The sequence below is a fragment of the Lucilia cuprina genome, chromosome 5 (assembly GCF_022045245.1).
Source record: "Lucilia cuprina isolate Lc7/37 chromosome 5, ASM2204524v1, whole genome shotgun sequence".
Lineage (NCBI taxonomy): Eukaryota > Metazoa > Arthropoda > Insecta > Diptera > Calliphoridae > Lucilia > Lucilia cuprina.
In genome coordinates, this window is record NC_060953.1 from 34,009,390 (window position 1) to 34,034,159 (window position 24,770).

The 24,770-nt window shown below is 28.5% G+C and overlaps 2 protein-coding genes across 2 annotated transcripts in view; one reads left to right on the plus strand and one right to left on the minus strand.

Annotated features, from left to right (window-relative positions):
- LOC111684322 (nuclear migration protein nudC) overlaps positions 1–23,740 on the minus strand; it is a 44,634-nt gene extending 20,894 nt beyond the window's left edge. The window contains exons 1-3 of the mRNA XM_023446466.2: positions 23,513–23,740; positions 23,173–23,444; positions 22,912–23,110 (exon numbers count right to left, since the gene is read on the minus strand). Coding sequence (XP_023302234.2) covers positions 22,912–23,110; positions 23,173–23,444; positions 23,513–23,587 — 546 coding nt within the window. The 5' untranslated portion in view covers positions 23,588–23,740. The remainder of the gene's footprint in view (positions 1–22,911; positions 23,111–23,172; positions 23,445–23,512) is intronic.
- On the plus strand, positions 8,669–14,188 carry LOC111684324. The gene is made up of 4 exons (XM_023446467.2): positions 8,669–9,095; positions 12,416–12,754; positions 12,838–13,318; positions 13,405–14,188. The coding sequence occupies exons 2-4, from the start codon at positions 12,416–12,418 to the stop codon at positions 13,431–13,433; spliced, it is 849 nt and encodes a 282-aa protein (XP_023302235.2). The 5' UTR covers positions 8,669–9,095; the 3' UTR covers positions 13,434–14,188.
- Positions 23,741–24,770: the final 1,030 nt, after the last annotated feature.

Here is a 24,770-nt window from a genome sequence, read left to right on the forward strand (position 1 = left end):
GGAACTATAGTCTGGACTATAGTCGGAACTACAGTCTGGATAATAGTCTGCACTATAGTCTGAACTGTAATCTGAGCCATAGTCTGAATTATACTGTAAATGATAGTATGAACTATAGTCCAAACTGTAGTCTAAACTTCTGTCTGTACTGTAGTCAGTACAAAGGTCTGAACTATAGTCTGGACTATAATTTGATCTATAATATGGATCTATAGTCTATAGGACTTAACCATTGGATTTTCGACTGAACTATAGTGTGAACTATAAACTGAACTAAAGTATAGATTGTAGTCTGCACTAAAGTAATCTAGACTTTAGTGTAACCTAAACCATTGGATTATAGTCTGGACTATAATCTGGACCATTTTCTGAAGAGAAGTATTCACGATAGCCTGGACGATCAGATTGCTTTTCTATTGAATTCCTTGATCAATTACATTAATCAATTAATGTCAATAATTGTTTTATGATCGATTAAAACAAAAAGCTAAATCAACATAAAGGTCAAGCAACAATGACGTGAATACCATAAATGAAAGCTTTCCCTAAAAGTTCACTACTTTATCGTTAAAATTTAGCTTTTACTGTCGCTTAACTGTCTGTCAAATCTAACAAATTATGTAAATTTTTTCTGTTTCATATTTATACCATTTGTGAGCTTACTTTTAAGCCGTTAAATATGTATTTCGGCAAAAATATCAAAGAAATAATGAATAATGTAGAGAATTTTTGTTTTATTGTTTTAAAAACTATTCGCATAGATACGATTTGAATAAATTAATAAAACGAATGAAATGAATTAAGAAAAAATTAGTCATGTTAATCGCGCGAAAGCTTAGAAACTCGTGTCTCCCTTTTTTTGAGGGCTAAATAATTAAAACGGGTTTTTTGTCTTATATAAGCTTTATTTAACAAGCTCAAGATTACGTTTTATAGATTTTTAAAAGTAATTTTGTAGATTTTTAAAAGTAATTTTAAATTTTTAACAATTTATAGAAAATGCACAGAGTAAAAATAGTCCTTTTAAAAGTTTACAAGCTTGGTATCAAATTGACACTAAATAGTTTTTACATTTTCAATAACATCCGTTGTCAAAGTATTTACGTGTAGTTGTCCAATCATCAACTAAAATATAAAAAATACACGTCGCTATTAAATAATAAAGTGTTACTTAAGTGAAAACGCTATGTTGTCAAACAGACGACGAAATCACCACGATACATTGCCGAAATGTTATAAAGCATAATCGAAACGACAACAATGCGTTGTTGCAATGACAACGAAGAGTTGTCAAAATTCTAATGGTGATTGTGCGATTGCGAATTTCAACACCGTAAAAGAATGAACTAGTTCAACAAAAAACATGACATATTTTAAATACCTACACTCAAAACCAATAAAATTATTAAGTAACAAACATAAACCCGAAAGTCTTGTTTCTCTAATCAGAAATAATATATATTTTTTTTTAATTCTCAGAATATTTAAAATCTGTAAATGGAAAAAGGGTAACGACATTGATTTTATATAACTTTTTTATATTTGAATTTAAAATTCGTGTTCAACTTCAAATTATTTCGATCGTTTTGAGATAATGACAAGATTGTTAATCAGGTTTTCTGTTTTCTTCATACATTTTGTAAGAATCTTGTAAGATTTTCAGTGATAAATAAATCTTTATTTTTTAAATTAATGTTAAAAACAAAATTGCTTAAATGTAAAATTTATTTTATGGGCGGGTATTTATAAAAAAAAAACAATTGCAAATACAAAGAATAACTTTTTAAAATGCAAATTGTTGAGAATTAAAAAAAAATTACAAACATGATGATGATTTTTTCTGTTTTGTACTGGTTTTTAGTATTTTGTATGTCATCCATTAAACATTAAATAAAATTAAATTCTATGCAAATCAATTTTAAAGAAATTTTATTTGCTAAAATTTTATATTTTTATTTGGTTTGTTTGCTGGTTCATTCGTTCGTTCATTTTGGGAATCACGCCTATAAAACGAAAGCAATTTTTGTTCACAATACACAGAATGGAAAGATTTTTTTGAAACAACAATGAAAGATATGAAATATGTGTTTTGTTTCTATTTCTTTTGCAGAAAGTTGTTGAATAAATAATTGATTTTTTTTTCACTTAATAGCTTCAGGTTAAACCCGCTTAAATATTAATATTAATTTTTTTATCATCTTAGCCTTTGATTAGCTTTGAGAGACTAATGTGTTGTTGGTGAGTGAGTTTTACTAACATTTCGTTTCATGTCATTTATAATTTACATAAATATTAGAGTGTAAGCTGTAGGGGTTAAATAATATTTGACGTCCTAAAGTCTGGTCTGGGTTATTACTTTTTGTTTGTTTATGTGAATTCAAAAGTGTGCCTGTGTTAGACTAATTAATGACTTTCTAAAGAAAATTCATTGAAGCAATCAAGCATTCATACATAGCTACTAATACAACAAATATAATATTCATAATTCTTTTAATATTTTCCATTTCAACCTAGTTTTTTTTTTTTGTTTTAACTTCCAAAAAGGTTAATAAACTTTAGCTTCTCCAAATCAACATCGTCAACATCAACATCATCATCACCATCGTCATTTACATACATCTACAACTTCAACCAACATCATCATTATTATCATCATCATCTTCTGGGTTTCTCATTTATTATTGATACAACTTAAATTTAATTCTTCTTATGTTAATTAGTTCTTAGTAGCTTTGTCTGTTTGTGTGTTTAAGTTTGCTATTCATTTCATTGAATTAAATTCCTGAGTTGAGTCATGTAGGTTTTCCTCATAATTACTGGCATTTATTTGCATTTATTCATTTTTTTTAAATTATAATACATTTAATGTCATAAAAAAATATTCTGAAATTTTAGTTGTATTTTACGGCTGCTGTGGATGATGAGTAATCAAATTGATTTTGTTGTTAGCCACAAAATTCCAATTGAATATTTATGATTATTTTTAGATTTTTGGGGGTTTTTAGGAAAACTAATTTTAGACTTTTAAATTTGTTATTTGAGTTTCTTACACAACAGACGTTTTTAAAGATGGATTTTCCTCATATAGAACGTATTTTCTTTAGAATTTCCTAGTCAATGTTATTGATAATAACTTCGCCCTCAAGATGTTTATTTTCACTTCCGACAAAATTCTCACAATAGCAAAGAGTCTCCAGCATACTGAGGGGACAAAGAGTACTCTCGACATGCTCGTACATTCTTCGGAATCTGATTAGCTTTCTCAAGCTTCCTTCCCGTTTAACATAGAACATTTGCTCTTTTATTGCCAATTTTTCGCGAGTGATCTCGAACCCATATGATGCAGAGCCCTATTAGCCTTCATTCTGTCAGAACACTAACCACCGTTGGTGTCATATTCAATTCAATCTATTCTCCACATTTCTCCTCAGACTTCCGCCTGTAACCTAATGATATGATTAGATATGTGGGGTTTTTCATATCCCCAGAAAAGTAAAACAACATATTTTTACTCTCGTATTTCGCTTAAAGAATGTCTTACAAGTTCCGAACAGTCTCTGTTTTCGGTACGTGATCAGGCACAACTGGGTCTTTGTTAAATCGTCCAAAATGTCTAGTGTACATTAATGATGAGTTACGTAACCAGATTTTATCAATTCGTCGAGAGTGCCGCCTTGTATTTTAAGACATGCTGTATATTTTTTTAGTTCTGGTTAACGTTTTTAATCCCCCTTTACTTTATAGGAAGTACATTCGCCCTTTCATTGCCGATTATCCCCACAAGATGCATAGCATAGCGCTGGAAGAGTAATTGGTTATAAGTCTGTTAAAAGTCCAATACTGGCATAACATAAGACTTATCAATTGATATCACCCTTATTCCCTTCTGGCTGTTGGTAGAATGCGCTCCGTTGGCAAAACATTCGCTTGGGAGCAGTGTCTTACATTTTCCAACGAATTCTGCTTTCGGTATATAATCGTACGTGGCACGTGTTTGTGTTATAACGTCCAATGTGTTCAGTCTACATTGTTGATGTCTTACGTAACCATATTTGATCAATTTGTCTAAAGATAAAAACCTTTCGTCTGTTCATCTGAAGGGAATTTTTTCTTGGCTTGCTTTTGGAAGAGTATATGGTTACAGATCAGTTAGAGTCCCATACAGTTTTAGTACAAAATTTATCAGTTGATATCGCGCTGATTGACTTCTAGCTGTCGTCGTTGGCGCCATATTTAATCCAATCTATTTTCCAAATTACCTTAAGCAGTGCGATCGTACACGCCTGGTGTTTGTGTTAAAACGGCCAATCTCTTTAGTATACATCGATTTGTTTAATTCGTTTCAAGAGATAAGAAATGCACGGCTGTAAGTTCCGCCCCGTACCTTATGTTTTGATTGAAAGCGTATCCAGCCCCATATAAGTCAGAAATTAATGAATCAAGTGTATTTCTGCTAAATAGGCTTTTGGATTTAGAGAGTCATAGCACCTAAGCTTTTAAAAGGATCTTCTGTAGCAGAATACCATAAACAACAAGTCAGGATGGAAAAACTATTACCGGCACGGACATTTTATTTAGCTTGTTCTGCTTTAGATTTGTAGAATCCGAAATTCTAGAGAACTTGATTGATCTTGGCTCTTGATAAGGATTCGTTTAAACTTATTATTTACTCCAAAAAATACTTTCAAGAACTATAATGTCTTAAAGATGCATGAAAATTCAATCTAAACAAACTTGCTAGAAAGTGGTTGTTTCTCTAGGAGAGCACAACTTCTGGTGCACATTATCTAAGTTAATAAATCTAATACCAGAAATTGAGGCAAATTTTTCAGGAAAGAAACTTTTAATGTAAATATGTAACAATAGTAATGACATTAACAAAAAAATCTTTGTATCTCTTCAAATCCGCTGTGAATCTACTAGAGAACACCCTTATAACATGGTTAAACATAAGTAGAAGTAAAAAACCAAAGAAAATATTTATTTAATTTATAATTTTTTTTTATAAATTAAACAAACAAAAAAACAACTAAAATAAACATAGTTTATATGCAAAACAATTTCAATGTTAAAAGAAAAAAAAACATGCAAACAAAATAAATAAGAAGAGTATTGATGACGTATAGAAACAAAAACAAAACTTATAAATTAGGCGACTAAGATGACTACATGATCATTAACATGTTTTATTAACAAGATAATGAAAATAGTGTTTTATATAAACTCATCATGATGATAATGATGATGGTGAAGATTTTTTTATGTTGGTAACAATTCGTGTCTGGCACCCAAATAGAAGATGTTTGTTAACCTAACACTTCTTAACTTACTAATGTACATGATGTACTCTCGAGTATGTACAACTACTTGAAAATTTAGATTTTCAAACATTCAAAACTTATTGAATCCAACAGCTACAGCTGCTCTTTAACTACAAACCCAAGAATATATGTTAAAAGATTTAAATTTAAAAAAAATTCCTCAAAAACAATAATCAGTCGTCAGTAAGTCAATATTTTTTTAACTACATAAGTTATGTATATGGATAGAGAAGTCTAGAGCAAATTGTATGTAAAACTTAAAATTCATAAAATAGCAACATGAGTTCATTTTTGAAAAAAAATAAATAATAATAATAGAAAAAAGAAACACTTATCATACTTATAAGGTGAGAACACCATACTTCTTTTTTTAGCAAACAAAAATATTAATTATTAAAAAATATATGTATATGTATGTATGTTTGTTATTGCTTTTTTTATACTTTATAATAAATACATTTGAAATAATTTTCCATAAGTAGTTGCTTGATATGTGCTATTTATATATATAAACTTCACAAACATCAAATCAATATATGAATAGTTAAACAAATAAATAAATAAAATATTATTGAAATATATTTATATGTTTTTTTATATAATACTATAAAAGTAATTACAAAAAAATCAAATCATTGCAGCTATTGTTAAATATTAAAAAAATAAATCAAACAATGATATGAGCATTTTTAATATTCTTGAACATGTTTTGTTAAGTTTTGTAAGAACTTTATGTTTTTATGGATTTACTTTAACAAGAAACTTTTAATTTAAAAAAATGCTTTTTTAAGCTGAAACTTTGCCTTTGAGCAATAATGTTTCCGATCACATATCTGATAAGCCTAAAAAAACACTTTGGAGAAACCTGATCTTAATATCTAAATTAAATTTTGATCAATTACTAAATTAAATTTTGATCAATTACTCAAAGAATCAGTGGCACTAATTAAACATCGTTTTAAGTACTGTCAAAGGATAGTTTGTCAATAGTGAGCTTACCACGTTTTTTAACATTTAAACAACAGACAAATTGTTGTAATATTGACAACGTTCCGTTATCAATATTACATAGTGTTTTCGTAGGTATCTATGTATATATATTGTTGTAATATTGACAAGGATTTTTTTTAATGAGAAGTGTTACTTTCTTTTGAAAGGGATAGAGCAGAGGGGAAAGGTGGTGAAAGTGAAGGATAGAGGAAAGCTTTGTTTATTTACAACTCTGTAATTGCACGTTAGTTTAATTTTAGAACAGTGTTGCAGGCGCATTAATTTAAGCATTTTATAGCCAATTTATACTTAATTTTACTTTAATGCTAGAGAAGGAGGGCGCTGTGATAAATATTAGTTTTGATAGATACTAATAATTTATCATAAAATGATGTTGTTGATTGATAGCGGCAGGGGATCGAACCAAGGGCTCGCTAACCAAATCATGCTTAGTGATCAACATGCTAACCACTTAAACTACCTTCACCCTCAAATTGTAGTATATTGTATTGAATTGTAGTAATATTGACAACATTGTGATGTCAACATTACATAGTCTTGTCGTACGTATGTATATACTTTGACAACGGATGTTATTGAAAAATTATAAATACTTTGATGTCAATTTGGTACCAGACGTGTTTATTTCTTTTTCCCTCCTTCATCGAAACCATCTACAGTATGTTCTGATGATATCAACTCATTGTTATTGCATTTATTCTATTTTGGAGTTCTGTTGGCAGTGATATCTTATTCCGAACTATTAATTATATATTTCATCATTCTTTGGACCTTTTTTTAACGGGTTGAAAATAACACCAAGGTGAGAGTATCTCACTAAGAGTTCTTGGTGATTGTATTACATAATAGTTTGAAAGAAATGAGTTTCGTATCCTGGAGAATATGTATACATGTTCTGTAAACAGTTTTATACAAAAAGGATCACTTAATTCCACTCATTTATTTCCCCAATTGTCCTAATGACCTGGAATTTACATCAACTAAAGTGTTGTATGTATTGGAACAGATTGTGAATAAAATGGAATACATGTCGCCTTATTTGGAGCACTGATGGGTACAGGAGTGTCCCAGTATTCTTTTTAACAAAAGTAGGAAATTTTTAAACATTCTTAATAATAAAACACTTTTTTAGCATTATTTTTTTCCTAAATAATTTTTCCATTTGACCTAAATTCATTTAAAAAAGGGGTGTGTGCTGCTACATTTAAATGTATAATAAATGCAATGGTGCTTTTTATTTGCCCACAGCTAAAACCATAAAAAACAAAACTACATGAATTTTTGTGGCTTAAATATGTGTAAGATTATTGACTTTCGACAACAACAATAATAAAATAAATATTTATAGAATAAATACCAAAATAATAAATTAAACGGTTTTAACAAACAAATAAAATAAAAAAAAAACAATAAATAAATATTGAAAGAAAATATAAATAGAAGAAAAAGAACAAAAACAAACATATAAATAAAAAAACATACAACAACAAAAAAACAAAATTAACAATTTAAGAAAAAATCTTGAAAAAAAGAATATTTCAAAATAAGAAACACAAAACTGCACGATTATTTCGCAGGGAATCCGTAAAAATAGAATTTTAAATTAATATTTCAAAAAAAAATCGACAAAAAATAATAATTAATAAAAACAGCACGCATATTAAAATAGATGAACGAAAAATCGTGCATGGCGTGCGTTACTTAACACATCATAAACAATTATATCAAGAAGCAAAACATACTTCTCATTCTACTAATAATAAGTTTGAAAAATATTGCAAATAATTTTTAAGCAAAAAAAAAAAAAATAAAATAAAAGAATGAAATCAAACATACACACACGCTTTGCAAAAAAAAACGAAACGAGAAAAATAGAATTAACAATTTGAATGTATAGAAAAATGAGTGAGTGTGTGTTTGTGTGTGGTAGGAACCAAAATCCGGCAAAACTAAAGTCAATACATTTTAACAACAACAACAACAAATATCACACCAACATTAACAACCTGTTGACAACAAGTTCATACAACAACGACAGCAGCGCCAACAGCAGCAACAACAAAAACTTAACATAAAGGCAAACAAACAGCAAAAAGCAGACCGCTAAAGCAAGCACCAGCAGCTACCATCCAACGCCAGTTACCAGAGTGATACGTCAAACTACAGCCAACCTTTTTGTGTTTTTTTTATTTTTTTTTTTTTGCTAAAATTTCACAGATACACTAACACCTTTAAACAACTATATATGTATATACAATGACAAGAAGTTAGGCAGCTAGATAGAGATTTTTTTTTGCTTTTAACTTAAACAAATGAGCAAACATTTGTTATTTAGAGATTTCAGTTTGATTCTTGATGTTGGATAGATCGGTTCTAGATACGGTTGTTGTTTGAAATCCAGACAAAAAATCAACGAACGAAATAAAGTATTTGTTAAAAGCAAAGAACAACTTAAAAACTTTAAAAATTTAATTATTTATAATAAACAAAAAAGTTATTAAGTGTTGTTGTTTTATTACAAAAGAAATTTAGAAAAACGAATCTGAACAAAAAATTTTAACTAAAATTTAACAAAAAATAAAAAAAAGGATACGATAATTTACCAAAATCAAAAGCAACTCTCTGACTAACTTAACAACAAATGAAAAACAAATATTAACATTTTAATTTATTTATTTTGAACTGAACAAAAAACAATTGTGATATTTTAACATTTTTATTTATTTATAAATTTAACAACAACGAAAAAAAACAAACCACAAAGTAAGTAAAACAAAAAAAAAATAACAAGTGAAAATTAAATTAAAACAATGAAATAACAACAACGACAACAAAAAAAAATACAATTCCTTAAACTTCCGCCTTAAATGAAATTGTCATTAAATTTTAATTTTAACAAAATTTTAAAGTTTTGGTCAAATTATTAAGAATTAAACCGCCATGGGGAATACAGTTGAATTTTAAACATATTAAACAAAAGACTTAAGACACAAACTTCCGTCCAACAAACAAACACAAACTGCTGGTGAATAAAAATTAATTTTAATGTTTAATAACCAAATTTATTTAAACAAAAAAATTTAAATTGCAAAACAAAAAACCGAATTAAAATTCTTTTAAAATTTAACTTAAAAGTTATAAAATTAATTATAAATTATTGCCAAACTATAAAAATAAACTCCAGACACATTAAATAAAAATTTAAATAAGTTTAATGAATGAAAACTAAAAGAAAAATATATAAAAATTTAAAGATTTTTATTATGTTTAATAAAAAAGTGTAACAAAAACAAAAGACTTAAGACACAAACTTTATCAATGAAAATTCAAATTTTGCTCTTTTTTTCTACGAAAACAAAACAAAAAAGAAAGAAACTGTAAATTTAAGTGTTAAAAACTAGTGCTTTTTAAATTGGAACATTTTGAAAATTTTACAAAAAAAAAATTTACCAAATTTATTTTTATAACAAAAAAAGTGATTTAAAGCAAAAATTTTAAGAATTTAAAAAAATTAAAATAGTTTTCAACAAAAACCTTAAAAGTGAGAAAAAACATTAAATAAACTTTTTAAAGCTAGAAAAAAACTTTAATATTTCGCTTTAAAATGATTTGAAAACTTAAATTGTTAAACATTTAGCCAGAAAAAAGTGAGACAAATTTTTTAACAAAACTATTTTGATGTAACAATGAAAAACAAAAAAAATATAAAATTGTAATAAAAGACTTTTTGAAATCAAAATTAATTTCATTGACTTTTTTATAAAATAAAAAATAAACTATAAAAATTTGACTATTTAATCTAAATTACAGTTTAGCTAAAATTCATTATATATGTGTGACAAAAAGAGACATTTCTTTAAAGACTTTTAACTAAAGCCTTTAAAAAGATATATAAATTAAATAAAATTCATGGTAAAATAGTTTAATCTTTAATAAAATCTTGATAAAACATTTTGTTAAATTTATTATAAAAAAAAAGCAAAATATCAAATTTCGCGCTAAAATTTATTTAGGAAAAAACCTCAACAAGACGACATGATGTTAAAGATAAGAAATTTAATGCTTGACATTTAAAAACAAAAGACTTAAGATGCAAACTTTTCATTAAAAGCATAAGCAGGTTAAGAAGACAAAGTTGAAAAATAAACTGTTTCTATTAGAGCTATTAAACTTAGTTAAATATATTTGCATTTCAACAAAATTCAGATTATTTTTTGTATAAAAAAGATTTGACACCTTATCCATCATATCCAGCACCTCCAGTGTTCGTTTAACTGATAGTTATTCTTCTAGTTTAAACTTTTTATACCCTACATCCACATACCAAAAAACAATACCCCACATTTTAGTATACCAATCGGTTTAGAATCACTTTCTAAGTCGATTTAGCTATGTCCGTCTGTCTATCCGTCCGTCCGTTCGACTGTCTATGTGTCCATCTAAAGCTTTTGCTAATGTTCTTAATGTTCAAGATAATTTAATGAAATCTGACATACTCTTCTGCTGGCTTAAGAACAAACACTATAGAAAATTATTGAAATCGGAACATTATTTCGCCTAGACCCCATACAATCGTAACACCATCAATAGGGCTTTAGGGCTAATAAGTATAATTAATGTGCTATTATGTCAACAAAAATGCGCAAAACTTAGTTCTAAAGAAGTTTATATAATGATAGAATGATCGGGTCTCATTTGACCTAAGGCCACCAAACAAACTCCCCTTAAGAAAATTACTTGAAAGTCAAAATTCAATTAAAACACTAAGTGAAACAGTTATAAGGATTGAACTATATTTACCCATACGAGCCCCTCTTGTAGAAAATTTCTTAATAATAACTTTAAAATCCAAAAGAGAAAGGTGTGTGAGTGTGTGTAAGTTAATTATTTTAAGAATTCAAAAATTCTTGATATAAATAAATTTACGACAAAAAAAAACAAGTTTTATCTAAATAAAAAAAACTTTTAAAATATTCTCAAAGCAAAGTTAAATTTAAAATTTGCCTCAAGAGATTGTCGAAAAATAAAATATCATTACAAAACTTTTTGTTTAAATATTAAAAATTCCCTCCAAACTAACAACAACTAAATGATTTATTTATAAAATTTACAAACAAAAAAACAAAACATTAAATTTACAAAACCAAATGCAGAAGATTTTGTTAAATTTTAAATTGCCATAAAATTGATTTAACTGTTTTGTAACGCTTTTAAGGAAATTAGACAACAAGTTTAAAACAAATAAGGCATTAATTAAAATTAGAGCAGAAACACAATCAAGAAAATGAAAAAAACAAATAAACTTAAACTTAAGTATCAATTTGATAACATTTTAAAAGGGTGTTGAAGTTATTTAATAAAATAAGATTTATTATACATAAGAGGACAAAAAGTTGATGTTATTGTTTTATTTAAAATAAATTTAATTTACAAATTAATTAAGTTCATTTAATTAGCTTGCTATTTAACGGAAGTTTGTTATTAACAACAATAACAATTAAAAAAACAATAACAACAACAATTTAAATAGAATTTAAAAATTTACTTTAAATCTATCAATTTCTTAAATAGAAAAAAATTTGTCAAAAAAAGTTTATGTCTTAAGTCTTTTGTTTTGTATTGAAAAATTTCAAAAATTTAAAATTAATTTTTTTCAAAAACTGAATAAACTGAAATTTTTTAAAATTAGTAATTAAATAAAAATTTAAAAATTTACTTAATTTTTTAAAAGAAGAAATTTATTAAAATTTAAAAATATATAAAATTTTTAAACATTTCCTATGGGGGTTAACTCTTTATAAGTTAATAATTTGACCAAGACAATTAAGTCTTATATAAAATAACAAAACAACAACAACAATCAAATATAAATCTATTATTAAAATTATTTAATTTCAAACTTGTCTTAATAAGAACAACAAGAAATACCAGCAAAAACACAAGAAAAAAAAACAAATATTCCTTTCACTTAAATAATATTAACACAAATAAAAAGACAACTTAAATTTAAGACATTAATTTACATACCAAAAGCTAAAATTATAAAAAAATCTAATTGGAATTTATTTTTTCTCAATTTATAGATGAATGATTACTGGCATATACCCAGAGCATCACTCTCACCATCCTCCGCATCATCGGCTGTATCATCAGCATCATCAACACAGCGCAGCAATCGCTCACAAAATAAACAAAAATTAACGCCCACACACTATAGACAACAGCAACAGCACCACCAGCAACCGCATAGTGGTGCTGTGTCGGTTATAGGAGCAGGAGGAGTTGGAGGTAGACGTGATAGTGAAATGAGTGCTACAACTAATGCAGCGGTAACAGCTGCTGCTGCAGCCGCTGTATTGGCAGCCGCCAAAAGAGGTTCCAGATCATCACAGGGTAGCAATGATAGTAACAATAGTACAAGGGTGAGTATATAAGGTATTTATAAGTAAAATTATACAAAATAGAACTAATGGGTTTCATTTTTTTTATTTTAAATTTTATTTAGAGCGCCGCTTCTGGTTCTTTGCTTTTGACAGCAGCGAATCTAGAACGTATGGCTGAAATCCATAAAAAACAACAACAGCAGCAGCATCAACAACAACGTACAGTAGCAGCAGCAACAACAGCCTCTTCAACCTACAATGCAAATTTGGTTCAAGTCTCTAGAGATTATCAATTGGCAGCCATACCAACAACAGATGCTAGAGGAAAACATTATCAACATCATCATCAGCATCAAGATCAAACACATCAAACAGATGCTGTCATTAATATTGATCCTAATTTGAATTTTATAAAAACCAAAGATTTAGACACTGTATCCATAGCAAGTTCAATGCATTTTACTATGGTCAATGGTGAGGCTGGAGCAAATAAGAAAATTAAAAAAGGTTTATGCGATCGTGGCAGACAAGTCACAGTATTGATTATGACAATGAGTACAATATTTTTATTGCTCATTATTGGCATGGTGTATGCACTGGAAAGTAAGTAGAACTCATAACTTTTCTTAAATTATTAGATGGAAAATTATTAAAAATCATTTAAAATTTTTCATTAATTTTAATTACAGTGCGTGCTCGTGAAATGCCTCAAAGTTAACAATACTTTTAAGGGTACACAATAAACAAACAACAACTTTTGAATCTCTTTCCCCGCGTTGAAATACAAAATAAACACAATTTAAGAGCAAGTCAATTACAATTAAAGAGAGAGTGAGTGAGAGAGAGAGAAGAAATCACATAAAAAAGAGTATTTTTAAATTGAAGAGTTCATTTTACAGTCATTGTAAAAAATTAACGTCTACACAACTTTAATAATTCATTTTAAAACAAAGCTTTTAAAAGCTACAAAAAAATAGCAACATTTCCTTAAAAAGGAAAATCAAGAACAATTTTAAAACAAAAAAAAAACAATTGTTAATTAATGAAAATTAGTTTATAAGATTATTTATTTTATTTTATACGAAAAACATAAAAAAACATGAAAATCACATTCTATGTCATCAAAAAGTTAATACATTAAAACAACTGCAAAAACAACAACAACAAATTAAAGTGACAAAAAAACACTTAATTAATTTAATTTATATAGTTTAATTTCTATTAATTAATAACAAACATAATTAATTTTTCCCCCTAAAAAACACAAAAAATTCATTAAAATTATTACAAGCTGCCCAAAACACACACAAACAACATACTCACACATACACTATCACAAACACACATACACATACACCTAACACCTTTAGTTTTATTATTTTATTAACAATTATTTTTTTTATTTTTATTTTAATTAATTACTTATTTAGTAAACTTCCCCAGAGTCACTTATATTTGTTTGTTTAAAACATATTAATCTAAAAAAAAAAACAATTTAAATTTAAGTTTATTTTTTTTTCTTGCTTTTAATTATAATTAAAATCAATTAATGTAATTTCTAATTGCTTTTGTTTGTTAATTTATAAAATTTAGTTTATTATTATTTAATGTTTATTATTTTTCTCTTTTTTCTATTTCTGTAATTATATAAATGTTTTTAATTTTATTTTTTATTAGAATTTAAAATTTTAGTTTACAACATCGTTACATCGTGTAATTATGTGCGCCTTAATTGCTTCAACAAAAAAATCAAAACAAAAACAACAACAAAATCATGTATTATTTAATAACAAAACATTAATTTTAATTATAAATCTTTTATCCCTGTGATATGTTTAAATAAATCAATTCATATATAAAATTCTATTCAAAACAAAACAAAAAACATCATGTTTTACTTAATTTGCTACAAGCACAACAAAAGAGGAATTACATTGAAAAGTAAGTAAGAACAGGAGAACATAATGGGCACTTAAAAAACTACAATTGCTACAATTGAAAAGTGATTAAGTTTTTTTTTTTTTAATTTAAGTTTTTAAAAATGTTTTTAAATTTAAGATTTGAATCTTAAAAATTCGAAAATTTATAATAAAATTTTTGTAAATTCTATTGAAGTTTTGATCGCTTTCGAATATCAGAATTTGCATTCAGGACTTACACTCCGGCTCACTTAAATAGGTTCACTGTTTTGACTACATTCAAATTAATTTTGTGCAAAAACTAATGCATTAATTAATAATATTAAAATTTTAAATAATAACGCAATAAAACGAATTGTAAAAAGGGCCAAAGCCTTAGAAATATTCAAAAATTAATAAAAGCAACTCCAATTGCCACTCGTTAAGAGAAATCCTCTTTTGTATGCACTAGGGATGCCAATCGGGATTGTCTTTTACAAATCCCGGGGTTCGGGATTTTGAAAATTGCAATCCCGAAATTCGGGATTACATGAATTAAATTATTTTATACATGAAAATAAAAATCTTCAAATCATCATGTTTGTAAAAAAATGTTTACTTTTGTTGAAATTTAGTTAACAAAAGATGTCTCTAAATTAAATCAATCTAATTAATTATAATTTTTAAATAAAAATTTTTAGAATTTCATAATTTCTTAAACTTGTTAAATAAATACTTTCTAAATAAAAACAAGTAAGAAATTATAGCCGGGAGAGACTGACCATATAATACGCTACACCTGTTGCAAAAAGTAAAATGTGAATTGGTTTTCATAATAAAACATTTAATTTGAATTATACCTTTCCTCATACATATACATATTGTTGAATGGAATTGTGGACATTAAAGTAAAATTTGAAGGAAGCTTTTTATAGGGGCTAGGGTTTAATGAGGCGCTACAATTATAAAACTCATCAGGGTGATAAAGACTAGTATGGAACTTGGTTTTGTAGATTTTTGTCGAGATACGAGTATATTAAACATAATTATGAACTTTAAAGCCCTTTTAGGAGAGATATTCAATAATCGTGCTCAAATGGGTACGGGGACAAGGGGATTTGACTGGCAACTATATCGCTGATGAATTAGCGAAACTAGGAGCCTCAATGTCCTACAGGGACATAGACATCTTTTGCAGAATACCGCTTAAAGCTTGCAAGACCATAACGGATGGAAAGTTCTATGAAATTTCTCAGACAAGATGGCGAAATGAACCAACTTGTATCAATACCAGGAAGATATGGCCAAATTTGGACAGTAAACGCACGTCATATCTTCTGCAATTAAACCGCCCTCATATCAGCAACCTTGTTGCTGTCATTACGGGGCATATCTTATTGGGAAACCATGCAAGAAGACTTGGAATTCCCTACAACGACTTCTGTAGAAGTTGTCAAGACGAAGAGGAGGAAGAATGTATTGAACAACTTCTCTGTCAATGCCCTGCGCTAGCAGACACTCGATCCGTATATCTGGGAAAACGACTATTTGATGATTTGTCAGAACTATCCAGTCTCGGACTGGATAACATAAATGCCTTCATCAGGCACAGTAACTGGTTTTAGGACCACCAAGCCATAATTAAGGCACTCACCAGTCCACAAGGACAGACCTCTCAATCTTCTCCTCCACTTCAATTTCTTTTCTTTGACTTAATCCTAAACTATCTTCTACTATCCTCTACTCTCTTTCTTTTATATTTTACTATCTTTACATGTATCACAATGGACCAACAGGACCCAAGTGTGCGTCTTTGCAGCTTGAATACCTAACCTAACCTAAGCCCTTTTCGGCGGGTTCAGTTTTATTGGGGGCTAGTTGAAATAATGGACCGATGTTAACCATTTTCAATAGGCTTCGGCTCCATAACCATAAAGGACAGGCGGACGGGTATAGCTAAATATAATATGCTGGGACCGCGTCCTGTAGTTTGATTACAAGGTTTTCATTGACATACGGACATGCGGACGGACAGAGCTAAATCGACTCATATAATGATTCTAAGTTTGGAATACTTTAATGTGGGTATAGGACCAATTTTGTTGTGCGTTACAAACATCAGCACAAATCCAATATACCATTCCCACTAAAGTGGTATAAAACATCACAAGGTTCCATGTGTACTAATAATTATAACAGAACCTAATTCAATTATTCGAACATTCATTTAGATATTTTTCTTTAAAAAAAAACTGGAATGTTACATAAATATATATTAGTTTTGGAACATAACATATTCGTAGTATTTATTAAAAATTTGATGTACATTCAGAACAAACTAATTTACCATTACCTGTATTACTCAGATTTGTAGAAAGTTTAAAATGCAAAATCTTGATAAATAAAATTTGTATTCGACTGAGCACAAATGAAATACCCTATTTGGTCCTATTTGGTCTTCTTGCCTCATTTTTTGTCCAAATTTGAAGGTCAAATAGAATTGAGCTGCATTTTCAACTACCGACACAAAATTTGTATACTTTTTGGGTCTATTACCAAAATTTCGATGTGTTAAAAACGAAATGAATAAATCAATGTATATGTACTATGAGCATGGAATCATTCCACTTTAAAAACTAAAACTTAATTACGTATAAAACTAGCTGAGTTGAATTTAGTTTTGTATAAATCAGAAATAAAATAAGATCGTAATTGGCAAATTTATGAAAATTATGGCTTAAAAGGGAAAATAAAAACATTTTTAAGCAAATCCCGGCATTTATTTTGAAAAATCTGGGCTTTCGGGATATCTTAATCCCGAAAAAAAATCCTAGGATTTATTTTGCAAATCCCGGGATTCGTGATTTACTAATATCAAAAAATCCCGGCACATGGTTATAAAAAGCTATATCAACATCTTGTTTTTTCGAATGGAAAAATGTTTAATTTAGAAGGTCCAGATCAATATAATCATTATTTTTATGATTTTTGAAAGGAAGAGCTCTACCTGAGTCGTTTGCATAGCTGTTGAGGATATGAGATGTAGTGGGGAGCAATTTCGTATTATGAAACATTTCATCTAGTAAGAATTGTAATGTCATACTGGAAACCGGTTTTTTATATTTTCGGATATCTTTGAAACAATGCCGTGGATATTTCAAAAATATAAAGCCCAGATCCATACCGCCAGGACCGTAAAAGGGTGGATTTGAAGACAGAATGTAAAAATATTGGAGTGGCCTCCATAACCTTTTCACCTATTTATTTATTGAAAAGGTTCCGGATATTCTTTCTCGTAATGTGTATGACAAAGAAGCCTAAATTGAAGGAACTAAAAAGGTTATATATCAAGTAATGGCAGACATGTTTCTTAGTAATTTTTTTCTAAAACCTTGTAAAAATGTTTATAAAATAAATAAGTTTCATGATAAATGCAATTTGTTGTTGTTTTTGTCAATTAAAGATGACGAACCTATTCAAATCAGCCAAACAAATATTGTTCAAAAACGTAGTATTTAAGACAAAAAATTATTTAAAATCGATTATTAAGTATTGCACTAATGTTTGTCTATATAGTGATATATAAGACATCATGTTATTAATTAAAATTTTAATATAACCAATTAGTCCATTATTTTTTGCAAAATATTAATTTGAATGTAAACAAAACAGTAAACCTATTCTTTATTCGGGAGTGGCGAATCTTTTTTATACATCTTCATTATGTATTAAAAAATCAGTTAGTACGAATTTTATTAAAAATAAACAGTAAATAGAAGTTTTTTAGATAGCAACGTTCTCAACATTCCATCAATTCGTTGTCTCAATCAAAACTTAAGACAACAGGTGGCTATTAAATTAATATTGCGTCAACGAATTGTTGTCGTGTTGTCGTACGTATGTACATACTTGACAACTACTGGGTGAGCTTTCTAGAGACGTAATCGGTAGACCGAAGTACGAATCTATCAAATAAACCGAACTACACTTAGTCCATCACCATTCAACACTGTACACTTCCCATCCATCCGACACATTCATTAAAGAGAGAACAACATACAACAGACTCACTCTAGGATTATGGGCGGATGAGATTCGTATACATTTAACTTCAATTCATTTTCAACACTTCCAAGAAAAGAATAAGAATACATTTCCTGGAAGAATAGGAATTGCAATAGCTCCAAGATGGAGTCTTTCATCAAGGTAACATGTCCTTGTAAATTGATTAAGGATGTATAAAATTAATTCCAATAATGGCTTGATTTGCTTTAATACAGAGAGTTTTTGCCTTTGCGACATTTAAATTCAGTGCGGCGATTCCGCAACTATCGTTAGATTTGTTGCAAGTTCCATGGAAAAGTAAACCAAGGTACAAATATAATCGCAATCGTTTAGCTGGCCTAAAATTCCATGGGTTTATATTTGTGAGTGTCTACTAAATCAAAGTTTTTGTTAAAGTATACGAGGGGTTTGATAAAAGACCCAGACGAAAAGTTTACACCAGTAATGTCGTCGGATCTGTTAGACAACACTTCTTTTAACAAGTGTCTTCCTCTAGAAGTTGATAGATGAAAAATATATTAGAATTATAATCACAAAGTGTTATAAATCTTCTAACCTGGATTTAAAGATAATCGAGAAACGGATCATGATAAACTATTGATTTATAAAATATAAAATCAAGCATATTCATATACATATACATCGACTAAATATGGTTTTTGTATCATTAGTGTTTTGAATTACCCTAGATATTTTCTGTTAGAGTAAAATGTGTTTTAGGAACAGGTACTGAATTAATTTCACAAAGTTGTAGGAATTTCTGTCCCATTATTTAAAACTCAAATTATAATATTACGCAAATTATTTTATAATTCAAAAACTTTTACTAATTAATAATATTCCTAACACTTCCCAAGAATTTAGATTTCCCTAATTTTTTTTAAATTTATTTATTGTCTTTTGATGATTATATTTTCCCATAATAAAAAAATAACCAATAAATATTAATATTAATAAATATTTCCTATTTAACCAGGTGATATACTAAAAGTGTTGTTCTTATTTGGTGTAAAAAAAATCACCACAAAAGAACATAAATATTGCGTGTTAATGAGTTGAACTTCAACAAAAATTAAAATAAATCATAATAATTTTCTTACTGGACAGTTTTGACATTTAAAAAGTTTTTTATTTCGGCTTTAGTAAGAACAAGACATAAATCAAAGTTTTTTTACTAAATTCATTATTTAGGCAAAAGTTCTTGACATTTATGGGAAATTGTACTAAAATAAAAATAAAATCCCCTGCAGGAATTATTACTACTTGGTATTGTTTTGTATTTTACTTAAATAATTTTTACACGTTTAATGTATTAAAAGGTAAAGTACAAAATAATCTAATAAAATACATGTTAATTTAATTTGTAAAGAATCTGCTGTTTAAATTTAACACTTGCGAATCTGATTGATTGATTGATGCAAATAATATTTAAGCCCAAAAACGCGTTGATATTTTATGGTTTGTCGCATATATAAGACGCACTTGAAATCATATGACATTAAAATGTGATAAATAAATAATAGAATGTACAAATTGTAAAAATAACTTAAACCGAATTAAGTTGGGCTGAATAACATTTTCAAGGAAATATTTATAATATTTAAAATTCACTTTAATGTACCACGACCAAATAAGTTACAACTATAAGCAGGATTGATTGATTAATTTGTAAAAGTTTCATATAAACAACGCAATTCCTTAAATCCAATACAAATAAATTTTAAAAGTGAAAAAAGACATACACATATTCGAAAAACATTGAAAATAAAGTTCTAGTTCAGTTCTAGTTCAGTTCTAGTTCTAGTTTAGTTCTAGTTCAGTTCTAGTTCAGTTCTAGTTCAGTTCTAGTTCAGTTCTAGTTCAGTTCTAGTTCAGTTCTAGTTCAGTTCTAGTTCAGTTCTAGTTCAGTTCTAGTTCAGTTCTAGTTCAGTTCTAGTTCAGTTCTAGTTCAGTTCTATTTCGGTTCTAATTCAGCATATTAAACATCGTCCCCTTAGGTATCTTAATTTTTACGAAAACAAACTGTCAATACACAACACAGATCGAATTAGTTACCACATACAAATATCTAGGCGATTATGTGCAACTCTACAACTTATAGTGTACATACAGTTTATTTCTTACTATCAGAGTCATATATATATAACACATACTGTAATACACTTCAAAATACTCAAAACAAAGTTCTTATTTTTTATTTATTTCTTAAAATACTTTCGAAAAATTTTAATAAATCTAAAAATTATCAAAATCCTAATTTAAATAACTCCAGTTCAAATACCAATATAATCGCAAATATCGCAAAGCATAAACAGCAATATTAACACAATAACCCCTATCAATGAATCAAATTACAACTTTGGGCGAAACATCATTAGCATAAACAACCGTCCCCGACACCGTCCACGTACCGGAATGACCCGAAATATTTGGCTGTCAACCCCTGCAGCCATACAATTTTCTGCTGCGGAGCAACATATTCCGGAATTACTGCTCCACATTCTTTTAGTCCGTGCGGGAATTGAATTAAATCCCGGACATGATTTTGCACAGTTTGCCAGAACCCACTGCACCATATGTCCATCTAATTAAGGTGGACTAAACTACCAACAAGAAAATTTCAGAAAATTTCGACCACTGCTTACAACAACAACGACCGTCCAAGTAATTTTACAAGCACAAACAACTCAGGTCAAACAATGATAATACCAAAACAAGTAAGAGGTTATAGTCGGACGACGCCGACCATATAATACCTTACACTAGTATACAAATAAATCGTGATTTAGTTTTCATAATAAAGCATTTAAGTTGAATTGTACCTTGCCTCAGATATACTTCAGATATTTCTATTAAAAGCATAGCAAAGTTTCTCTTAATCAATCTATATATATAAAAGAGTAGCGTTACTGACTGACTGATTCGTCATCGCACAGCCCAAACGGCTGAACCTAGAATCATGAAATTTTGACAGTAGATGTGTTTTTGGTTATGTAGATCCACTAAGGAGGGATTTTTGAAATTTGCACATTTACGGGTAAAACAAGTTTTCTTAATTATCTTACATAATATTAGTGATACAAGAAAAATTTTAAATGCACCTGTATCTACTCTTAAAATGAGCAGATGGGTGTCTGATACTTTTTTGAAATTCGTACTTTTAAGGGGTAAAAATGTGTAACAAAGGTGATTTTGGTACCTTCTTTAGCCCTTTATAACTTTTAAACTAATTAACAAAATTAAATTTTTCTAATTATTTTGGATACATCTCTCAAAATTATGAGACACCTGTTTTGTACTTTTTTAAAATGCAGTCCTTTTTGGGTGTAAAAGAGAGAAAACTGTATTTATAGTATTTTTTTTAGCACATTAAGAAAATTTTTCGGTTTATTGAATTATTCATATTAAATTTCGGACTAACTCTGTAATATTTATTGTAATAAAATTTTTGTTATTTCACTGGATAAAAAAATACCAAAAAGGAAAAAAACGGGAAATTTAACTTTATTCAAACTCATTGAGCCAACTTTTATAAAATTTCAAAAGTTGTCTATTTACTCACATAAAATAAGCTATTGGTATATTATTTTGGAATTCGAGTACTAAGGCCTATATGGGACCAAATTCGAGTAAAATGTTTGGTACCTTTTTTTAAGCAAAATTTTTCTGGAATAAATGAATGCAGATTTGAATTGTTTGAGTTTTCTCTGTGATATATATGTAGATTTAAATACGGAACATTTTGTAAATTTAATTCTCGAAAAAGTATACTTCTAAGCGAAAAGGGGAAACATTGTACTCTTTTTATTAGTACTTTCCACTTAGGTAAACTTTATTTTACTTTTAGTACTTTTTCTTCCTTCAAATGATACTCTATGTATGTTCTTTAATATGAACTGAAAACACATGATTATTAAACATAAACATTGTACTTTTTTAATTTTTTAAAATATTCAACCCAGGAACATTAATTTTAACATACATGCTCTTGACTGAATAATATTCTGTAAGTGGGAACTTTTTGGTACTTTTCTATACTTCAAATGAATTCTTCATAATGGTTAACCGGAACACACGGTCCTTATTAAATGAGAATTTATTGAGAGAGATCTTTGTACTTTTTCGTTTTTCCGATGGCACTTTTTGATATTTTTAGGATATTGAACATAGTTAGGGTAGCGAAGCACCCAGGGTATACTAGTACACATATAAAAAAAAGAAATATTCACTTACCTCTACTTCACCCAATGTTTGTGTCCACATGTACTTGTCGAGTGTGCAACCGTTACCGGAATTTGGTAACAATTTACCAACTTCACTCTTTTCAGAGTCATCATCTACTTTATCGATAGGCTTAGATTTCTCTTCCTCAATAACTACAGGAGCAGCACCGTCAGCGGTGGCAGCTTCTTGTAAAAGTTTCTGGCGCTTTCTGAAATATAAAAAATAAAGAATAAATTCATTTCGACAATAATAAGTTTAAACATTATTCACTTGTTCTCTTCCTCCTTGATAATTTGAGCAGCTTCCTCATCTGTAATATCACAAATTTTACTTTCAGACATTTCTTTTTCACGGGCAGCTCTTTGTTGACGTTCTTTTTCTTCTTTTAGTTTCTGTGCCTCTTCTTGCTTTTTCATTTTTTCTTTGTGTTCTCCCATGGCCACTTCAGCTTCTTTGCGTAAAATGTCCATAATAAGTTTCTCCCAATCGCCCACATAAAAATCACTTCTACGCCTCAAGAAACCAGCAAAAGTTTTAAGGAACTGCAGTAAAAACAAATAGATTAATTTTGTAATCTTTAAAAAAACCACAAATAATAAATTCTACTTACATCGGGCATACCACCTGGATGTTTTTGGGCCATGGCCAATAAAATATTGTCGTATTGTTCTTCTTGGCTGGACATTTTGTTTATATTTTAATTAATCTTTTTTGTAATTTTTTTTTCAATAAATTGTTTAGAATTTTCTAGAAATATTTATTGAAGGAAAACGCTTTCTATGATTCTCACACCGGTATGGACAATGAAACGTGCAAAAATTGTTTTTCGTTTTGTCATATGTTTGAAAAAAAACATTTGTTATGACAACTGGTTGTGTAGTAAATAAACGAGAAAAAAGTTGCTAGGTAACCCTGTTGTTAACTGTCAAATTCGAAAACAGTGTTGGTAAGTGGCTGTATTTGTGAAGCGAGTAATGTAGCCAGATGGTATATTTAGTTTCTTTTTGCATTTTAACGTTTTTTACTTCAAGTTTTTTCTGGTAGCACTTCAAACAAAAAAGAGTTTGCTTCAAACACGAGATACGAAAAATACATGGAGTTTGACAAACCAGAATTTCCTAGGTCGTCAAACATATGTATTTTAATTGGGACATCAAACAAAATCTGTTTGACATAAAAATTCAGCGATTTTTTGCGCGAGCTGCATGTTTTCGCGCCAAATGTTTTAAAAATTCTTCATTTGATCGTCTGTCATTTTACATACAAAAATTTTAAGTTTGTAAGTTTTGTTTTGTGATTTTTAGGAGATTAAAACATGTAAGTATAGATATAAAATAAATAATTATTGGTCTTTGAAGAAGCTCTTTTAAGAGGAGGCATCATGATGGGCTCCTGGAAGATTGCCCCTAAGAAAGTGGCAATTGTATACCTTCCTAGGAAAACATGCCAATGTTGAAGTAACTAATTAAATAGGGTGGTCGGTTAGTGGTGGTATTTGTTATTTGATTGTAACCATTGAGGGCTTAATGTCGAATGTATATGAATAATTTATAAAAAACGAAAAGAAAAAGAAAACTGAAAGCATTCCTTCGGATCACTTGATGTATTTGCATTATTGGACTTAGACTATGAGCTAGTTGAATTTTGGTTAACCCTTGATATTGTACGAAAAAGAAACAAGTAGTTCCAGTTGTAATGGTGTAATACTGTTGTAACTGAGTTTTAGTAGCCTAATAATAATATCCCAGAAAAAAAAATAATTGGTTCCACAAATTGTTCTAGAAACTACTTTTAAGCCTGAACTTGTTCTACCTTGACGTTGAGACCAATGATTTTTGTTCAAAATTGGTTCCGAGAATGCGTAGTGT